The 19,357-nt window shown below is 42.8% G+C and overlaps 1 protein-coding gene across 1 annotated transcript in view; it reads right to left on the bottom strand.

The window, feature by feature from the left end:
- Positions 1–7,447: 7,447 nt before the first annotated feature.
- STAC (SH3 and cysteine rich domain) overlaps positions 7,448–19,357 on the bottom strand; it is a 107,972-nt gene continuing 96,062 nt past the window's right edge. Inside the window, exon 11 of the mRNA XM_034761080.1 lies at positions 7,448–9,976. Coding sequence (XP_034616971.1) covers positions 9,878–9,976 — 99 coding nt within the window. The 3' untranslated portion in view covers positions 7,448–9,877. The remainder of the gene's footprint in view (positions 9,977–19,357) is intronic.

The raw sequence follows: 19,357 nt of genomic DNA, 5'->3' as shown, positions 1-19,357 counted from the left end.
CTTCTGTACCGGTGACCCCTTTCACATAGCAAGCCTCTGAGTGTGACTCCCCTTATAAATTAAAAACACTTTTTTTATATATGTATTTAACACCATTATAACTGCTGGAGGCAAAACGGGGCTTGGGGTGGAGGCTGACAGCTTGTGACCTCCCCATGTAACAACCTCACAACCCACTGAGGGGTCCTGATCTCCAGTTTGAGATCCCCTGCTCTGGCCACTCTGTCAGACACGCCTGTGATTGGAATTCTGCCGGGGGCTGCTCAGGACAATGCACAAGTAAGGTGACACTGGGTGGAAGGAAGAAATCTTTGAAGAACTAGCTGGGATTCTCCTCTCCCATCTACAGCTTGCTAGGGAGCCCTACACCCCAGATCAGGTTCTGGACATAATTAGCCTCATTCGCATTTACAAAAAGAACCTCTTTTACACTACCCAGGCACTGCAAATGGACTCAAAAGCAAGTGTACTATGACACTCATTATAAGGCCCCTTTATAATGAAGTGTAAAGGGATCCTAGTGTAAATGAGAATTTGGCCCAATGGTCTGTGCATTCATCACCTCTGTACTTGATTACCGTGGTTGTGGGATTCTGGGACTGAAAGGTGGGTGCAACACTGAATCTCCAGCTTGCCGCAGAATGCAGCTTTCTGCCTTGTCATGCACTTCACCTCTCTGCTATGCTCCCTCCACAGACTCTCAGCTCAGTTTCACTGTCAGTCAGCTTTGGTCCTGATCTTCTTAGCCATCAATTCCTAGCTACATCAATTACCACCTCTTCATCCACAACTTGCTTAGCCAGCCGAAGTTCCTCTCAGAAAGCTTACAAAACCCTGAACGACACGCATGAGAGTCGAAGATAGATTATTCTCAGTCAAAGGGTTGTGCAACAAGCTTCCAGAAGAGATAGACCAGTCCAGAACCTGGTTGCTTTCAGGCTGCAAGGCCCTCTTCTTCGATGGAGCAATTCCACCAGAACGAGCACGATGAAGATTGATGGGTGCAACAGAAAAGCCCCCGATGGACAGATAAAATGTCCTGGAAAGATTCCCTTTTAAAGGGCCATGTCTTTGGAACAATCATATGTCAGAAAGCATTTGAAGGACAAAGTCTAGGTTTTGCCTGCGCACGGTGTGCTTTGGATGCTGCTCTAAGTTACCCTGGAAGCCAAACCAGCTGACAACAGACCTAGGGATTGGGGCATGTGATCGGTGAGCCCCTCTTTCTCCCTGCCACCCTCAGTTATACTGAGCAAGATCTAGTTCAAAGAAAAATGTGTTGCAACCGTAGGCTTAGACACATTTTGCAGCTGAGGACTGCTTGGTCAACTGCATAAAAATGAAAAGCGGGTGGGGGGGGGATAGTGCCACCTTCAATAGTTATGTAATCTCAAGACATGGATTTGTTGAGCTCCAATTTGCAAGCATTGTACAACATTGCCTGCTAGTGAATGAATTTGAATGGTTCAGTAACTGCAGAATTGGCTTGCCAAGACCCGGGCGTCTGCTCTGGCATCTGGTCTGACAGCTGATGCGTTACAGTCATCTGTGGAGCGTGCTGGTGGTGTTATACAGCAGGAGTGGTGGGGCAGGCAGCTTTTCAAGGAAGAATACACCCAGTGGGCTAGAGCGTGCAACCCTTCCTGATGTCAGTGGGGCTAATCATGTGAGTAAATACTCTCCAATGTGAGTTAGGATTATTCAGCCCAACCCACTGAGAGCTGAGACAAAATATCAGTGCTGTATAGCATGGCTTTGCTTATAGTTGGCTCTGACTGGGAACAGGAGCAGTAAATGTGGATTTATTTCTGCACATTAGTAGGTGCCATTAAAAAGCAGCCCATACCGCATGCTAGTGTTGGACTTTGCCATGGTTTTGTTGGATTATTTCCAACAAAACCCAGGAAATCCTGCAGAAAAGTCACATACCAGAGGGTAGCAAAGGCTGCTTTGTTTTTTAATGGCATGCAGTCTCGGTCGGCCTTTTAGGTGCAGCCCTGGAACTTGCTGTAGTGGCACAGATGCTCATTACAGGCCAGATTTTGTCCATTGCTGACACAGTTGCATGAGGCATTGGGGGCCTGGAGTGTGCAAAGCTCTTCCCGGTCTGTCATGGCCTGCCCAACAGCCTGTCCCAGTTGCAGTCTCTGTATTTGAACGGAGTGCAGGGACTGCTCTTCTGTGTGCTCTTGTGATTTCCCATCACCTCCACGAGGAGGGGAGAGGAGCCTAGCCTTACCCTGCCCTGGCACTGGCTCATAGAACAGGCCAGGCATGCTCACAAGGTGTTGTGGTAGCAGGCACGCTCCTCTGGGTTCCTCAGAGATTTGAGCAGAATTCTCCCCCTCCCGCTGTGTGCCTAGAAATCCCATCCCTTTCCCTCCTGGGCCGAATGATTTGCCTGAACCCGAATGAAGGGCTGTTCACTTTGGCTGTTCAGCTCTTCATTGAAGTGACTGTCTGCAGGGTGTAAGGTAATGGGTAGCTGTGGGAGCGCAGTGTCCTCTTCTTTGCACTGCAGTATGATGGGCTTTGCAAGCCTTGTATGGGCCCCTTTGGTGGGTGTTAGGCCAGAAGGAAAGGGCTGAAAAGAAACTGGCTGGAAGAGATGTACAGTAATGGCCCTCAGGTGGCAAGAGAAACTGGGCAGGAATCCAGAGATGAGTAGGTCTGCTGCCTGATCAAACCTCCCTGCAGGGGGAAGGTAGGACCTGACAGGGGACTATGTGGCTGGACCTAGGACATGCTGATGGTCGTACGCCAGGCCACTCTAGAGGATATGTTACCTGACAAGACAGAATGGGGATGGAGAGCTAAACCCAGAGGGCGGATGGACAAATAAACCCAGAGGGGCTGAGAATTAAGCCGATCTGGGGCAAAAAGTTCTTTACAATGTGTGTTTTGGACTGAGACGCCAGTCTTTGCTAGGGAATGAATTTTTATGGTGATCTGGCTGGAGCGCTGAGCCCCATAAAGCACCAGAGTGGGTGGAAACACACAGTAGGAGAAACTGAGGCAGAGAGCCTGCAGCGCTGTGTCTCAATGCCAGGAGGCATACAGAGGGTGGTGGTCTGATCCTAAACAGTAATGCCAAGATACCACAACACTGTAGAGACTCTTTATAAGAGGCAGGCCTGCTCTAAAGAGCTTAAAAGCTAAATCAACAGGGCAATGCAGGAGAGAAAGGGGATAGTTTTTATTCCCATTTAGACGAGGGGCACAGAGGTTAAGGGCAAGATTTGTAAAAGTATTTAGGTGCCTAATGCTGGAGATAGCTGCTTAGGCCCCAGTGCAAACAATGGTAGATGGGTGCCTAGGTGCTTTGGAAAATTCCATTAGGCACCTAGCTGTATCTTTAGGTGCCTAAATACTTTTCAAAATCTGGTCCTAACTGAGTGGCCCAAGGTCACACAGGGAGTCTGACAGAGCTGGAAATTGCTCCCAGATCTCCTGGGCCCTAGCCCAGTGACTAAACCCCCAGGCCCATCCTTTCCCATTTATGAGCAATCTTAAATGGTAAGGGCCCGATTCAGCCAGCTGCAGCTGGTACACAGCACCTGACAGGAATGAGGCCTAAGTGGCTAGTCCAGTTAGCTCTATATTAATTTGGATGGCTGATTATAAGATACGTACCATGTGTAATATTTATGTCCTTATAGTGTCACCCTAGCCTCTCCCATCCTGGTATAAAATGACACACCTTGTGGCATCAAGGGGTGTCATGTGACACCAGTACGTGTGAATAACTGCCTGCTTGTATCTAATTTTACACACCAGCCATTCTGGTCAAAGAATTCTGCTTCGTTGATGCCCATGTGGGCCAGCCTGGTCTGATTAATCTCACTGTATGCGATTAAAAAACAAACACAACACTTCCCACATCCCCCTTCCAAATGAATGTAAGGTAGTGAATGCTAGTACATCACATCCCTCTTCCGTGACTGGCTTTGCAAACATGTGCTTCAACCGATGCTCATTGCTGTTGTGCTGGAGTTTAGTCACTTCACATTGTAATCTGATGAGGCACCACCCAGAAAATTAAGGCACAAAAAACAAAACTCCCGCTCTTCCTGCCTGGGCATTTCTTGTCATTTCACATTGTGCTGCACAACTGGGGCCAAAGACATTCTCAGGGTACTTCAACAGGGCCATTGCAGTGACACAGAAATCGCCAAAGGAGATGCAACATCATTAGCCTAAAAAAAAATCCACAAAGAGGAATTCCTCGCAGTGACTTTAGTTACAAGGCGCACAGCCCTTGGCCAGGGGGCAAGAGGAACGCGTATTGGGCAGGTCTGGGAAATGTGGGCTGTTTCCAAAGTGTAACGAATCATCACAGTTTTTTTGCTCAGCCATGCAACTCTCTCCTGCTGCTTGGCCCCCTCATTTCAGATCAGCCCTTTGCCCCTACTCAGCTTTCTGGCCAGGGACTGGTAGGGAAGCATGCAGGACCTGTGTTTCAGGGAAATCGAGATTCAAGATCGAGTCAGTTTAGGGACGAGACTGAGTATTTACCAGGGCAGCTGTGATGCAGGCTTGCGTAAGCGAAAGGACGCGCCATCAAGGGAGAAGTGTGAGTGTCAATGCAACCAAAACACGAATGGATGGTGGGCTAACCAGGGCAGGCCCAAGTGAATCAGGGCAGGCCCAGATATTTAATATTAGTCATGACAAATGGCCCATATCAGACAGACACAAGAACTGGAGGGTCTGCATATGGCTGTGTAATGTGTCATTAAGAAGGCCACACTGTAAAGTTGTGGGCCTGCCTGTTGCCATTTTAACTGTCAGTTTTATTTGACTGTTGTTCCTGTGGGGACAAATCTAGCGCTTTCGCCAATGGGTGCAGCCGACCTCAGCAGCGGAACTGTCATGCAGTCATTGCCGGTGGGGAGGGCAGACAGGATTTGGCGGTGCCAGTTAGCAATATGCACTGCCTGTATGGCATATAGCTCAGTGCTAGAGTGTCTCCGGCATGCCAACATAGCAAAGGGGGTAGGTGGGTGGGAAATTACTACTGTGATGGGGATAGTAGGGGAAGAGTGGGTGCCAAAGAGCTGATGCTACATCTGGGGGTGTGTTTGGGGGGGGGTGTATATGTGTGTGCACGAGTGGGGGGGGGAGGGGTGTTGTCACTTCATCATCAGTGCTGTGTTGGAGACTTTGGGGGCCTTGATTAATTTAATATTGGCAACTGAGATATATATTTAGGCAGACTATCCCCATTGTTTGTTATGGCCTCTCATTGCAGCTTGTTTCAATGCTGAAATAACCCTTGTTTATTTATATGCCACTTTCCTTTGATCATCAGGTATCAGTGACCTGGCAGGATACTTAGTTAGCTGTACCAATGTTTCTGTCTCATTTATGTAGATTTTCATATTGTGCCATTACCATAGCATCTGTGCATTGGACACTTGTTTTAAAAAATCCATCTAGCCCCAAGTGAAGAGAGATATTTTGAGTGTCTTGTTCTAGTGAGAAAGCTCAGTTCAAGAGGTGAGCTTTACATATTGATCTGACTGTGGTTCTAGGGTTGGAGTACAGTACTTTTTATATGGTAAAATAACCTAATTGTGATTAGCTAGGGGCATTTTGGAAATGGAGCATGTTTTGTTATGACTATGCCTACAATATTGTATGTTTGTAGTGCAGATGTGCATTTATATGGTAGACACTTTGTCTAATGCAGAGAGCACCCTATATCTATTTATCTTGCCATCTCAGGGTGCCACTTACCTGAGTCTCTAGAATATTAGGAGTGGAAGGGTCCTCAGGAGGTCATCTAGCCCAACTCCTTGCTCAAAGTAGGACCAATTCCCAGACAGATTTTTACCCCAGCTCCCTAAATGGCTTCCTCAAGGATCAAACTTACAACCCTGGGTTTAGGAGACCAATGCTCAAACTACTGAGCTATCCCTCCCCACCGCTCCCAAAAACATTAAGAAAACCAGTCAATAAGGCTGGATGATAAAGGGGCTAAGCGTTTGCCATCCATTTGATGCTTGTGACTACAAAGGACTAATAGCGTAAGACACATAGTTACATGCTGACTTGCAGCAACCCTGCTGTTCCAGCTCTGGGCCTCTTGTGAGCAAAGTCTGCCAAATGTTTGTTCCCCAAGCATACTACCGATTTCTATATAAAGAATGGCTTTAAAAATAAACACTTGTGTGCCTCTTAACTTAGATTATCTTATTTTTGCCATGGAAAAAACTAAATGTGAGGAATTTGTTGACACACAGTCCCACTGGAAAACATTTAGGAGCCAGGCACTATGTGCTTTACAAAACGTATTGCACACATCTTGATGATGATTTGTAACTTCATACAAAATGTATAAAATGAACTGGTTTGGTTGGTTTATGATTATAAATAAGCTAGTGAAATATAGAATAATATACATAGTAATATCTTTCATACCACCATCTATTCCAGATAGAATGAAAACTGACTTTTTGTGCATTTTTAATATTTTCTCCACTTTCACTGATGTGCAAAAACACTTGTTTAAGCATGAGACAAACTTAAGGAAAATATCTAAATAGTATGTCTTTCTATCTTGAATATGTGAATAAGCATATGGACAACCACAGTGTATCACACCTGTGTTCCAGCCAGTCTGGTATTCTGTCTCTGACGGTGGCCAGGACTAGCTGCTTCAGAAAGTGTTGCAAGAAACTGTGGTGTAGTCAGACTGATGGGTTTGGACTGTAAAACAGAGGTCTGAAAGAGCTAACTTTGACTATCCCAAATCGGCACGGATAAAACAAAACCTTTATGCTACACTGCACCGTCCTGTATATACTACTATTTTACAGAAGAACCGTTTTAGAAATGTTTTAAAGGAGAAACTCCAGTTGGGACAGGAGCAAGCCCTATAGGGTTTCAATGAAAGTATTCAACAGGTCCTGTTGCTGATGCCTGCAGTAAGTGCTCTGGTAACATCTCTGTAATGATAAAATACCCAATGCAATGAAGAGATTGATACACGTGTTCTCCATTCTCCTTCCAGCCAGCCGCTGCATGTTCTTTATTAAGCAAAATATAAAATTAGATATGAACAACCCTTATCTCCTAAAATACAATTTATCTGAGCAAGTGCCAGATAGGCCAGCCGCAGTGATGAACTGGACTTTATCTGTTTATTAATGCAAATATCTATGATGAACTGCACATGGTAGAAAAAACTATGGAATGCCAATCTGAAATCAAAGTAAAGCATCCAAAATTGATGAGTAAAGTGTTTAAGCAAGTGCCTGGCTTCAACCATATGATCCATTGGTTACTCTTCTGCTTAAAGCTAGGCACATGCATAAACAACTTGCTGAATCAGGGACAAAATACACATCAACCAGTGACAGAAAAGGAAAAAGTAAAAATAACCATGAAAGCTTTTATTTAGAAAGTAATTCTTGCTCCACCATGATGTAATCCACTTAGGGGCTTTTCAGTCACTTTATTATTTATTGCTTGGTATCAAAAGAAATCAAACTGACATTGATTAAAGGCCATTGTGAATTGTAGTTAATGTTCATATTATTCTTTGAATAGTACGATGCATGTTTTAGGGAGAAACTGAAATAATAGGAGAGTGACATAGGAGGGAATCACAGTATGATGCAATCATGTAAACAAGAGCATATATGTATAGATTAAAACAGATTTCCCTAGTCTTATGCATAACAGGCTGGACCAAAGTAAGCAATAATTTTAGTTGTAACAGGCATTTGAGGTTTTTTTAAAAATTGGTGAATATCAAATAAAATAATGTTATAAAGCAGGATGGATTAATAGGATTTCTGCTGCTTTTCCTCTTGGTCTCTAAGCCATATCAGCATCTTCAGTCCCCCCATCCCCCACAGGAGTTTTCTGATTATCTTGGACAATAAGCTGAGTTAAAGTAGTTCATTGTTTACACTGAAAAAGGCCATTTATATATCTTTGATCTCCCCACTGAACAATGTCTGAAATGAAACGACATGTGATTTGTTTAGATTACATTAGCTATGAAGAAAAAAGGTTCAGCAGCTGACACTACCACACTAATGAGAGCCAGACGAGAGCTACAATGTCTGGCTCTGATCTTGCACTCTGAGGCTGAATGGAACCCCATTGTCCTCAGGAAGCCTCTGCATGGACAGTTCATATAGGCCAATCTAGCTGCAGGACCAGGGCTTATGGATACAGATTCATAATACTGCAGGATTGTGTGGTTCAGCCCATTTTAAAGAGTGTGGCCACATGTGAAGTTCAGATGCAGATCTGAAACTTCTCCTTTGTGTGGGATATATGGATTTAGGATTTTGAGTTGGGTCTATCTCTAGTAGTAATCATAGGTGCTGGAACCAGGAGTATGCCGCACCCGTTAGCTTGAAGTGGATTTCATTATATACAGGATTTACAGTTTGGTTCAATGGCTCTCAACACCCCCACTATAAAAATTGTTCCGGCACCCCTGGTAATAATATAGAGTAGGGTTCTGTCACAGGCTGGACAACAAAGATAAGAACTCAAGTGGGAAATATTATGAGACCAATAGACCAAGGCCCTGATGCTGCCATCTGATCTGCACCGGCAGACTCTTATGCCTGCACAGAGACCATTGTAGGGGTTCATATGCACAGAACAGATTACAAGACTAGGGCCTACATGATGCAGACAATAGGCCAAACATTGCCCTGACAGACACCTCTTGCAACCTCACTGGCATCAATAGGGTTTGCATGTGTGTGTGAAGGCAGAATTTAGCTTAGTCTGATTCCTAAAAGCTCCCATCTAGTGAATGAAGCAAGAGACTTCGTGTTAATACAATTAAATGATACCCTAGTTTATTTCTTTCTCTCATTGATCCTGGAATGGGAGGATTCCTAGCTTCACCAACAATTACTGCAATTCTTTAGTAGTGTTTTCACTCTAGAAGGAGCTTGGTTGATTATCTACTACTTATAAATAGGATCAATATATAAAATCTCTTCAAACTTAATACTCATGGAAAAATAGAAAACTTTTCAAGCATTGGGCTCTCACTCAGCTCTGTATTTCTGACACTTCCTCTGCCACCAGTTAAAGGAGCAAGGAATCACAGAGGAATACTTCTAGCCTGGCCTTCTGAACAGGAGGGATTCTAAGTTTGTCAGCTACCAGAGCAGCAGTAACATCCCATGTGTGCCAAGAGTTTTGTTTGTATACAGAGAAAGCAAAAGACGTAGAAGTTGGCTGCTCTTTTGTACAGTCTGAGCACAGAGAAAGAGAAAGCCGTTGGCGTCCAGACAATGGTGCATTAACTTCTCAGACTGACGTTTACACAGTGCCTCCAAACTGCTTTGTTAGGAGACTCGACATCGGGATTAAACACTATGCTGATTGGCTAATACTGTGGACAAAACTCTAGAATCACAGTCACACTTTACTACAAGATCAGACTGTACTACAAGGACAGTTTGAACCTCCCCCCGTGAAATCACACTTCAAACAAAAACGCACTCCAACAGCTTTTTTTAAGACAGATGAGCAGGTATGAGGTTAGTCCTTCAGAACAGCTGTCTGTCTGTGTCTGTCTGTCTGTCTCCATCAGGATAATTAATAGCCATCTTGCACTGAAAATGAGCTAGTCCAGCCATTCCTTACCTTATTCCTTTTACTTTCCTTGGCCCCTTTTCCCCCTAGAGGTTTCCTGATGTATATTCTTTTAATCAACCCTCATCTTTTTATTTCTTGTTGCTGTAACAGTCTAAGTGTCTTTTTTTGTTGCTGTGGTCGTCTCACTAGTCCCTGATCATCTGCAAGACGGCCCAGCGGGGTTGACACAGTGTGAGATGAGGCAGACAGGCATTGCCAGCAAAGCTTTCCTACTGCAGCAAGTGCAGTGCTGAAATCAGATGATTTCTAAGACGTCTAGGGGGACAAAGCCTTTCTTCTTCCCACAGTACACTTTGATAAAGCCATCATGTTCCTTTTCAGAAGTCACGCAGATCTGAAGTTAAAGAGAGGAGGGGGGGAAATAGTCAGATAAACAGCCACTTTATTCCATGAGCGAGTACTTACTGTGTGGGGGAGACTTTGTGCTTATAAAGCCTGTATATAGAGCTGTCTCCTTTATATTTCAACTCCAAATGTAAGAAACTCCACCTCCATATATAAAGTGATCAAGGGTTTCTTTTTGAAGTGCCAGTATACACTTGCAGTTTTCTCTGGCATCAGTGGGAAGTGTCTTCTATCAAGGGTTTTGAAGCAGGGACTCTCACTTTGTGTGTGATTGTATAGTGTCTCTGACAATGGGAGCCAATCATGAGTGAAGCATCTGGACTCTACTACAATACTAAGGTTAAAGAATATATTCTCTGAAGTGACTAGTGATTTTAGGTAGTGTAGTTTTAGAGGGCCCAGCTAGAGACACCATTAAGAGGCCTGCCTTTTACACATTACTGAGCAGCTGTCTTCTAAAAAGCTGGCCCTGTAAAGTTTATCAACTAGGCAAGCAGCAAACAAACAACGCATCCCAAATCACTTTAATAAATGTAAGCCAACGTGTACAATGTGGCACTAAGGATCCGTACACTTCCAGCAAACAAGCTATTGAAATCAAACAGCATTCCAAAGTTAGGCCTAAAACAGATGCATCCACAGCAGTGATGTGGGGCACTGACCAGTCTCTCTGATGGACTCTTGCATCCTTGACACCATGCTAGTTGAACTATCACTTCATGGTGTTGTCTCTGAACAGGGGAGAATATGCTGCCAGTATGTGCAATATTTAGCTACTCAGAGGACATGCAACTAACACATGGTCCTAAAATGCATCTAATTGCATAATTTTCAGATGGATGATGATTTATATTTATTACATTAGTACCTAAATGCCTCATCTTAGATTAAGGCCCAGTTCTGGCAGGTATTGTACATATGTATAGGCTCAGATCCTCCAAGTTATTTAGATGCCTAACTTCTAATGGGCATAATTCTTCATGGGTCAAAGAATGTCACTTATTCACATAGTCACAAAAGTCTCGTTTCATCCCCCTCTGCAATAACTGAACAATGGCAGGCTGGGCTTTCAAAGGGTTTTTGACCTTGCTGCTGTTCCCTTCAGAGCTCCCACTGCTGTCAGTGGTAACACCCTCTATGAAACTGCAGCAGATTTAGTTCGTAATTAGGTGGGAGGATATAGTTTCATAGAAGTAAAGGGAGCATTAGGCCACCTACTCTGGCCTCCTGTATATAACAGGCCATTAAATTTCATCCAGTTACCCCTGTGTTGAACCCAGTAACTGGGATTAGATTAAAGCATTTTAGTCCTCAGACTAAAATGTTTTGTGCCAGACTGAGATGTCACCAGCAACCCAAGCCCCCTGCAGGGGCAGAGAAATGATTAGGTAGGATAGACCCAAATGACCTAGCAGTGATCCACACTCCATGCCACAGAGAAAGGCGAAAACAATCCAAGGTCCCTGAAAATCTGACTTGGGGGGAAAAATTCCTTTCCAACCCCAGATCGGGTGATCAGTTGGACCCTCAGCCCATGAACAAGATTTACCAGCCAGGCCTCTAAGAAAGAGCCTTGAGCATCTCAGAACCCCTGTCCAGTGGCCTGTCTTCAGCTATGGTCAATCCCTGATGCTTCAGAGGAAGGCAAAAAACCAAAGACAGAATACATTTGGCCAATTGTGCATTGGGTAAAAATATTCCTTCCTGATCCCTGTAAGGAACTGCCTGTCCAAAGACATTTCTCTTGCAAGCTTGTAATACTCTAGTCCTTGCCTGTGGGAACCTCCAGCTGGCATTCTGCCAGACATCAGGTCTTAGGAGGCTGTAACAGCTGCAAGAACTTAGATCAGGTGCTCCAAGCTGTGCAGCGGGCCAGATCAGCCCCTAGCAACCTCAGGGATTGGGGGAATGCAAAGGTGGCTTTAAGCTGTTTTTTCCCCTTCCTTCACCTCTCGGAGGTCCTGCATCGACCAGAGCTTGGCCAGTTTCAAGCACTGGCCGCAAGCTGTAATCCTTGGACCGGATTCTTATCTTGCTCAGGGGTAAATCAGGAGTAACTCTGTTTAAGCACTGTAAAGGGCATCTAAGTTAATGGAGACTGAAGCCCCTTATTGCTAACTGTTGTCACATTAGATTGGGAACCTGCACAGTGCCTCAGCTGCTACGTGGAACTAGTGCTGCTGATAAATGCAAAACAATATTGTGGCTTTGCGGGGAGGGCAGGGGAGTGAGAGACTACTGCTTTTGGGCACTTACAGCTTGCTGTATCCAATTGGAATCTGCTTAAAACAGCACCTACTCATGCTGACATGTTCATGCATGGGAGGCTGCCATACTGCCAAAGCACACGAGTAACTGGGAAGCAACTCCTCAATAAATTAGAAACACAGACACTGAAACACTGCCGCTGGTTCATGAGGTTAGAAATGGTGTAAGTGACCATTTCTCAGGCTATTTCTAAGATAGCGGGTGGTCTGAGGAGAGAACTGGAGGCAGAAAACATGAGCTAATATTAGAAAGTCACTTCCCAATTCTTTGTTTCCGTTCTATTTAAAAAAAAAAAAATTGCTGGGATCCTGACTGTTCCCTGAACTTGGCAACATATTCTGACCTTGAAGAATTCTTGACCATCACTTTTCCCTTAACAGATGGGCAAGATGAATGATTAAGAAATGATCTTTTAAACTGCACAATTATTAATAGTCTCCAACTCACATGAGTCCTATACTTTGCATTTTGCCATCAGAGCAAAAGGCTCAAGTGGAAAATAGTCAAACAGCAACTCTGAGCTTTTGCTGATTTTCACTGCTGTCTCTTATTTTCACCCCAGAATGTTTCCCTGGCTCCTGCATGTCGTAAAACACCATTTCTCATTGCCATGCCATGCCTTGGTTTCCATCAAATCGTCACTTGGATACAAACTCACTACAGTTTTTAGCGGGAATTTAGAACTTTAGAAAGGTATCAGATTGACAGTCCTGGAGGTTGATGCCCTCTATGTAGCTGGAAAATTGGTGTGGCCATGTAAGCATCCCTAGATTGTCTTGCCAATTCATTTCAATCCTGGCCTGAAATCTCCAACTCTGGGACCTGAGGGTAGTTCAATCACCCCATTCATTCTTTTTGCTTCTCGATTGAAACTGCCAGCCAGGATGGCAGTTGTGATGATGTATTTTGTGCCCACTAGTGCCCTAGCATTTGGACTGATAGCACCAGCTCGTTCCACACAGGTTACCAAAGAACGTTCAGATGGTGATGACTACCAACCGGGCTGGATTTGACTCACTAACAGACTAATGCAAGGCTCCAGAGTCCATTCCTAATCCACTGTGTTAGCCAGTCCCTTTAATACAACAGGGATACAGATTTCAAGTTGCCAAGACATTGATAACTTCAGCTCCAAGAATGGCCTGGAGGAAGATCTGCCCTCCACCGATCTGAGGGAAGTTAGTTTGGCCTAAATTTTCAAACATAATTAGTGTTTTTTTTTGGGGGGGGGATCTCAATTTTAGGTTGCTGAGATACCTTAAAGGGGCCTGGTTTTCAGACAATGCTGAGCAACTATCCAGGGAAAATCAGGTCCCTTTACAGTATTTCGGGATGGGAACTCAAAAACTTGCTAGGCTGGGAGCATGAGTTTCAGTGTGCTTAGGGACAGCAAAGTCTAAAGCTGTGTTAGTACAAAGCCCTGAGAGTCTATCCAGTTATTGGGCTTGGGTGTTCACAGCATGTCAGTACAATATTGCTATGTAGCAGTGTCAAGTTATAAGCACAGAGGCTAGTTCTGTAGTTGTAGCAATGCCTCTTTCCTGGGAGGTTCTTTATGTAATAGAAACAATTTACATTGCCGTGTTTTGATAAATGCGTCGATCCTTCTGCTTAGTTTTTCAGGTCTCTCTAGTTACTCCTCTATGATTTGCTGCACTGTACAGTATGGAAAATTACAACTCCCCTTTTTGAAGGCATCTGCTTATCCAAGAAGCAAAAGACTGGATTAAAGGACTGACTGTTAGCCTTGGGTATGACGTGGGCTGTAGTCCACGAAAGCTTATGCTCTAATAAATTTGTTAGTCTCTAAGGTGCCACAAGTACTCCTGTTCTTCTTTTTGCGGATACAGACTAACACGGCTGCTACTCTGAAATTTACCACCTTGGACCTTTTGGATTATAGTAGTTCAACTTTTTGGAAGCACAGGGGACCAGATCCTCAGCTCATATAAAATGGTGTAGCTCTATAGACTTCAATGGAACTACTCCAATTTACAGGAGCTGCCGATCTGGCTCAAGGCTTTTTTTCCAGTGTTCATTTCCTTTGTTTTAAATAGGAAATTAGGGAGAATAATAAACAGAGGTTCAAACAATAGATTATTTTGAGTCCTTTAAAGGCCATTATGGTCAAAATGTTAATTTTATTGTTAATGTTATTTTTCAAACATAGCTCATATAATGATATATATTTAGATATGTTTCAATATGCGGATTTCTTTTTTTGAGCAGAGTTTCACTTAAGACCTGCTAACGTATAAATGGAGGGCTACAGAATCTGTGTTATTGAACTGATATGCTGGGTCAGACATTTCAGGCTAGAGAAAAATTTTCACATCCATGTGAGGACACAATCTCTAATGGGAAGGTTTACACAACTAGTGTCATGCAAGAGTTTTGTTTAAAAATCTGAAAACCTGCAAAAGTTGGCTCGCTTTGGTTTCAAACTCAAAAATAAGGGCCTGCTCTTACTCTCCTGAAATCAACAGCAAAACTCACGTTTTTTTCTAGAAGGTAATATCTTTTATTGGACCAGCTTCTCTCACCAACAGAAGTTAGTCCAATAAAATATGTTACCTCACTCACCTTGTCTCTCTAATATCCTGGGCTACAACACTGCATACACCTTTTTTTTTCTAGGAGGCACAGAATTGAGCCTTATAGAGAAATTTTTCTTCTGAACCAGTTTCAAGCCTGTCACTGAACCCTAGCATGAAAAATGTTGATGTCTTTGAAGCATGCTTTTTTCCTAGGCTGAGTTTCATCTTTCATAATGAATTTTTCAAGAGCTCTTACGTGAAGTGGAATCCTTACATAATGCAAGAGAGGGAGGAGCAAAATGTGCTGTTTCCCTTCTCCTCCTTAGCATAATAATAATATATGGAGATATCCTATCTCCTAGAACTGGAAGGGACCTCAAAAGGTCATTGAGTCCAGCCCCCTGCCTTCACCAGCAGAACCAAGTACTGATTTTGCCCCAGATCCCAAAGGGGCCCCCTCAAGGACTGAACTCACAACCTGGGTTTAGCAGGCCAATGCTCAAACCACTGAGCTACCCCTCCCTGTCTACACAGCCTACAGAAGCAGGCCTCCCAACCCAAATCGACAGACTCCGGCTAGAGTGGCTTGTCCTAGACTCTAAAACATAGTGATGTAGCCAGTGCTTTGCAGTTGTAGCTCGGGCTGGGGCTCAGGCTCTAATGCCCACCCCACTCCCTAGGTTTCAGAGCTCAAACTCCAGCTGAAGCTGCGATGTCAACATGCTGTCTATAAAGGTATTTTTAGAGTGCTAGCACGAGCCCTGCTAGCCTGAGTCTGCTGATCTAAGCTCAGAGGCCTGCTTCTGCAGGCTGTGTAGACATACACTCAGCATCAGCTTTGCCATAAAGGTTTGGATGAACCTGACACTCAAAGTGTTTGAAACTGTTCAAAGTAAAGACACAGGCAGACGTGCCCACGGTGCCTAGGATGCTGAAAAACTCTTAGCCTGTATTTGAAAACAGCTGGTATTTTTGACTATGATTATGAATTTTTGCTGCCGATTTGATATAATATTGTGCATACAAAAATTTCCTCATTTTCTGCACCGAGCACTTTAAGGTTTGTATATTCTCTTCCTGATGTGCATACATAACACCCACTAACGCGGCAGGGAGTTATGTTCAAGCATCAACAGGAGCATCCTGCAGTACAGTATGAAAGCCCTTGGTGACAAGCACTATATTTGAAAATGAGAAGCTCACATTAAACTCAACGGGCCAGGTCGCTGTTGGCGTAACCCCACTGACTTCATTGTCACACATGCTTTTCGTACGACTTCTGGGCCAGCACAGATTTTGACCCAGTCAATTTACATCCATGTAAAATGAGGAGAATCTGTGCTAATATAATTTACATGAATTTGTTAAATGAATTATGCAGTTTTCCTAGCTAAACAGAAGCCTGAGCTCTATGTTTGGGACTGAAGAATCTCTCCTTTTCCTTCAAAAGCTAGGCTGGCATGAGTGGTGAACTGTGTAGAGCAGGTATATTAGCCACACTTGTGTCCAAAGCTGAAAAATGTTAAGTATTTTCCAAAAAAATATGTCAAAAGGAATGAACATTTTTCATTTCATTCAAAAATGTCCACTGAAATTTTTGGGTTTTTGATTAAACCAATCTCCCTACATGAATCTTTCTTGTTTTTCATTTTTCTTCCCCTTTTTTCCTTTCCCATTTTCTATTTCCAGTGGCAAAATAGAAAAGAGGAATGGAGAAAAAGAGAGACAAACAAACATTTAAAAATTGATTTTTGAAAAATAAACCTTTTAATGAAAAATCATAGCAAAAACATAGTTTTTGGTGAGGAAAAATTGTAATGGTCAAAAAGCCATTTTTTTGTTTTAAAAAAAGGTTCAATGATCCAGACTTGTGCCAGTTAAGTACAGCCCTGTGTGGGGGTCAGACCACCTCAGGGATAGTCTCAGGATGACGAGAGGGATTCCTGGAGGAATTGTGAGAGAATGACCTTTGTGGAAGTTGTGCCAAGTGGCATGGAGGTTCCTTGCACCTCCCCTCCTGCATCTCCCTGAAGTGGGTGGTCATAATTTGACCTCCTACATTTATTCCTGCATTAGATTTTGTTCTCAGTCTCTACATCTTTTCCTCAGATCCCTCTGAATTTACTTGTTCATTCTGTCTGATTTCTGAGCTCTATTTTCCATTGAACACATTTCCCCCCTCTTTACTCCCTTTCCCCCAGCTTCTCCTAAGCAGACAGAGAACCCATAGCATTCAAGTTGAACTTCAGTGTTTGCATGGGTTTGGAATTAAGCGAGACAAGTTTGCTCATCCTTACTAAAAGGGAACAAAGGGGTTGACAGACAGGACGAATTAGTCCACCTCTATTCATCTCATATATTGAATTGAAACAATGAGCTGCTCCTGATGATAGCTCCCATGCAATCCTATTATGAAAGAAGGACAATAGGATGGTTTCATGCTTAGAGACAAGTGCCAGACTTTATACCAGATCTTTTAGAAATTATAGTTTTATGGGAAATGATACAAGAAAACTGATCCATAGCATTTACAACGGTAGTCATGTTAACTGACAGGATATCATGTGCTTAACATTATAATCTGATTTAATCACACAAATCATCTGTCAATCTACCTTCATGTTGACACATCACATTCACAGGGCTAGATTCCCCACTCCCTTCCCCCTTACCTAGTCATTCACACCAGTGCAAAGTGGTATAAACCCCTACTATCCTGATTGGATCATGTTTTTCCCATCCTTTTGCACAGATGAAAATAACCACTCAAGGTGCAGGGCAGTGGAAAATCAGGCTCACAGTGAAGACATTTGCATTAATTTACTGTGATCGTAAAATACTTCATGCAGCTTATCTCACTTTAACAGCTTCAGTGCTGCCTAATGTACTTGCTGCAGGAAGGCAGTCAAACTATATAATCCAAGTACTGCTCTTCCAATATCTTATTTACAGAGCTGATGTTGCCACAAAATATTAGCACTTAGACATTCTTCTACATCAAAGGGGTGAAATATCCTAACCCATCATCAAACTGAAGTGCTAACAAATGTCACAAGCAAATGCTACATTAAAGAAACATTAGGGGCCAAATTCTGTGCTGACCTAGACACACTCCCCCCCACATTCAACCGCATTAAGGTCAGTTGCATTGCAGAGAATGCAAGTTAGTACAGAATTTGGCCCCTAGGGATATGAGATGTGATGCAAATCTCCAAAGGAAAGAAAAAGCCCCATGAAGAGGGGGAAATAATTAGCTCTATCAGGATGTACTGAGAAAGATTTCAAGCTGATGTCCCTTTGTATCAGAGATCCTAGGCTATATTTTTTCCCTTAGTTGTTCGTTTCCTTAGTTATGTTACTGTGTTTGTCACAGTGTTGATGTTCTTTTAATGTAGAATGGGCCAAATTCTGCTTTCATTTACATCAGTGCAATCCCATAGAAGCCCTCCACTGACTTCACTTGGGTCCATTCAGTATTCAGGAAAAGTAGTTATAAAATCAAATTTGAAATAAGAACACACCAAAGGCGTAGCCCCAGATGAAAGATATGCCCATCATTTTGTGTGCACGTTTAAAAACAATATTAAAGAGGAGGATTTGATCAAAGACCTTCAGAGTGAATAGATAGTGTGAGTTCAGTGAAAAAAATATTATACAGGGGTGTTTTTAAAAAAATCAGTGCGTAGGAAAGAGAGGGAAAGGGAGGAACAAGGAGTTATGGAATGATAAGGCATTTAAAATGATAATGAAAAGATATCTAAGGATGGTGTTATCTTAACTGATCCCTTTGAAGTCAAGCCTTTGGGAATTGGCATCGGTGGGAGCAAGGTCAGGCCCAATGCAAAGCAGTTTTGAAAATCCCATCCTGAATTATTTGGATGCCTCTAGTTGTTCACATATTGCCCCATGTATCAGCATTCCTGTCACTATTACCCTCAACCTCCCCTTCCCTCTTATTGTCTGTTAAACACATTTGTTGAGTCTTGTCTTAAATTAAGCCCTAGTTCTGCAACAAACTTACATATGTGCTTAACTTTATGCATTGTTTGTTGTCCCATCTGAAGTCACTAGGACAATTCACAGTCTGTAAAATTAACCATGTCCATAAATCTTTGTGGGATTGAGGATTTAGACCATAAACTCTTTGAGGCACAATCTGTCTTCCCAGTGTTTCATACAGCTGGTCAGAATTTTCTGACAAAACCTTTTTTCCATGGAAAATGTTGATTTGTCAAAATCAAAACTGTTTGCAGGAAAGTGTTGGTTTTCACAAATATCTTGATTTAAAAAAAAAAACAAAGTGTATAAAAGGTTGAAAAATCTTGTTTTGAAAATTTCAAAACAAAAAGTTTCATTTTCTGGTTCAAAATGACTTCATTTTGAAATCTGAGTTAGTTTATATTAAATAAAGGTTTTAAAAGGCCAATATAAATGAAATGTATCAAAATTGTTGAAAAGAAACATTTAGATTGGCCTGATCTGAATTTTTTTTCAGATATGTTCATGAAAATTTTTGATATTTTGATTTTTCAGCCTGAGTTGGCATACGAAGAAATTTTAAAATC

This window comes from Trachemys scripta, chromosome 2 (assembly GCF_013100865.1).
Source record: "Trachemys scripta elegans isolate TJP31775 chromosome 2, CAS_Tse_1.0, whole genome shotgun sequence".
NCBI lineage: Eukaryota > Metazoa > Chordata > Testudines > Emydidae > Trachemys > Trachemys scripta.
This window is presented reverse-complemented; position numbering and strand designations above follow the sequence as displayed.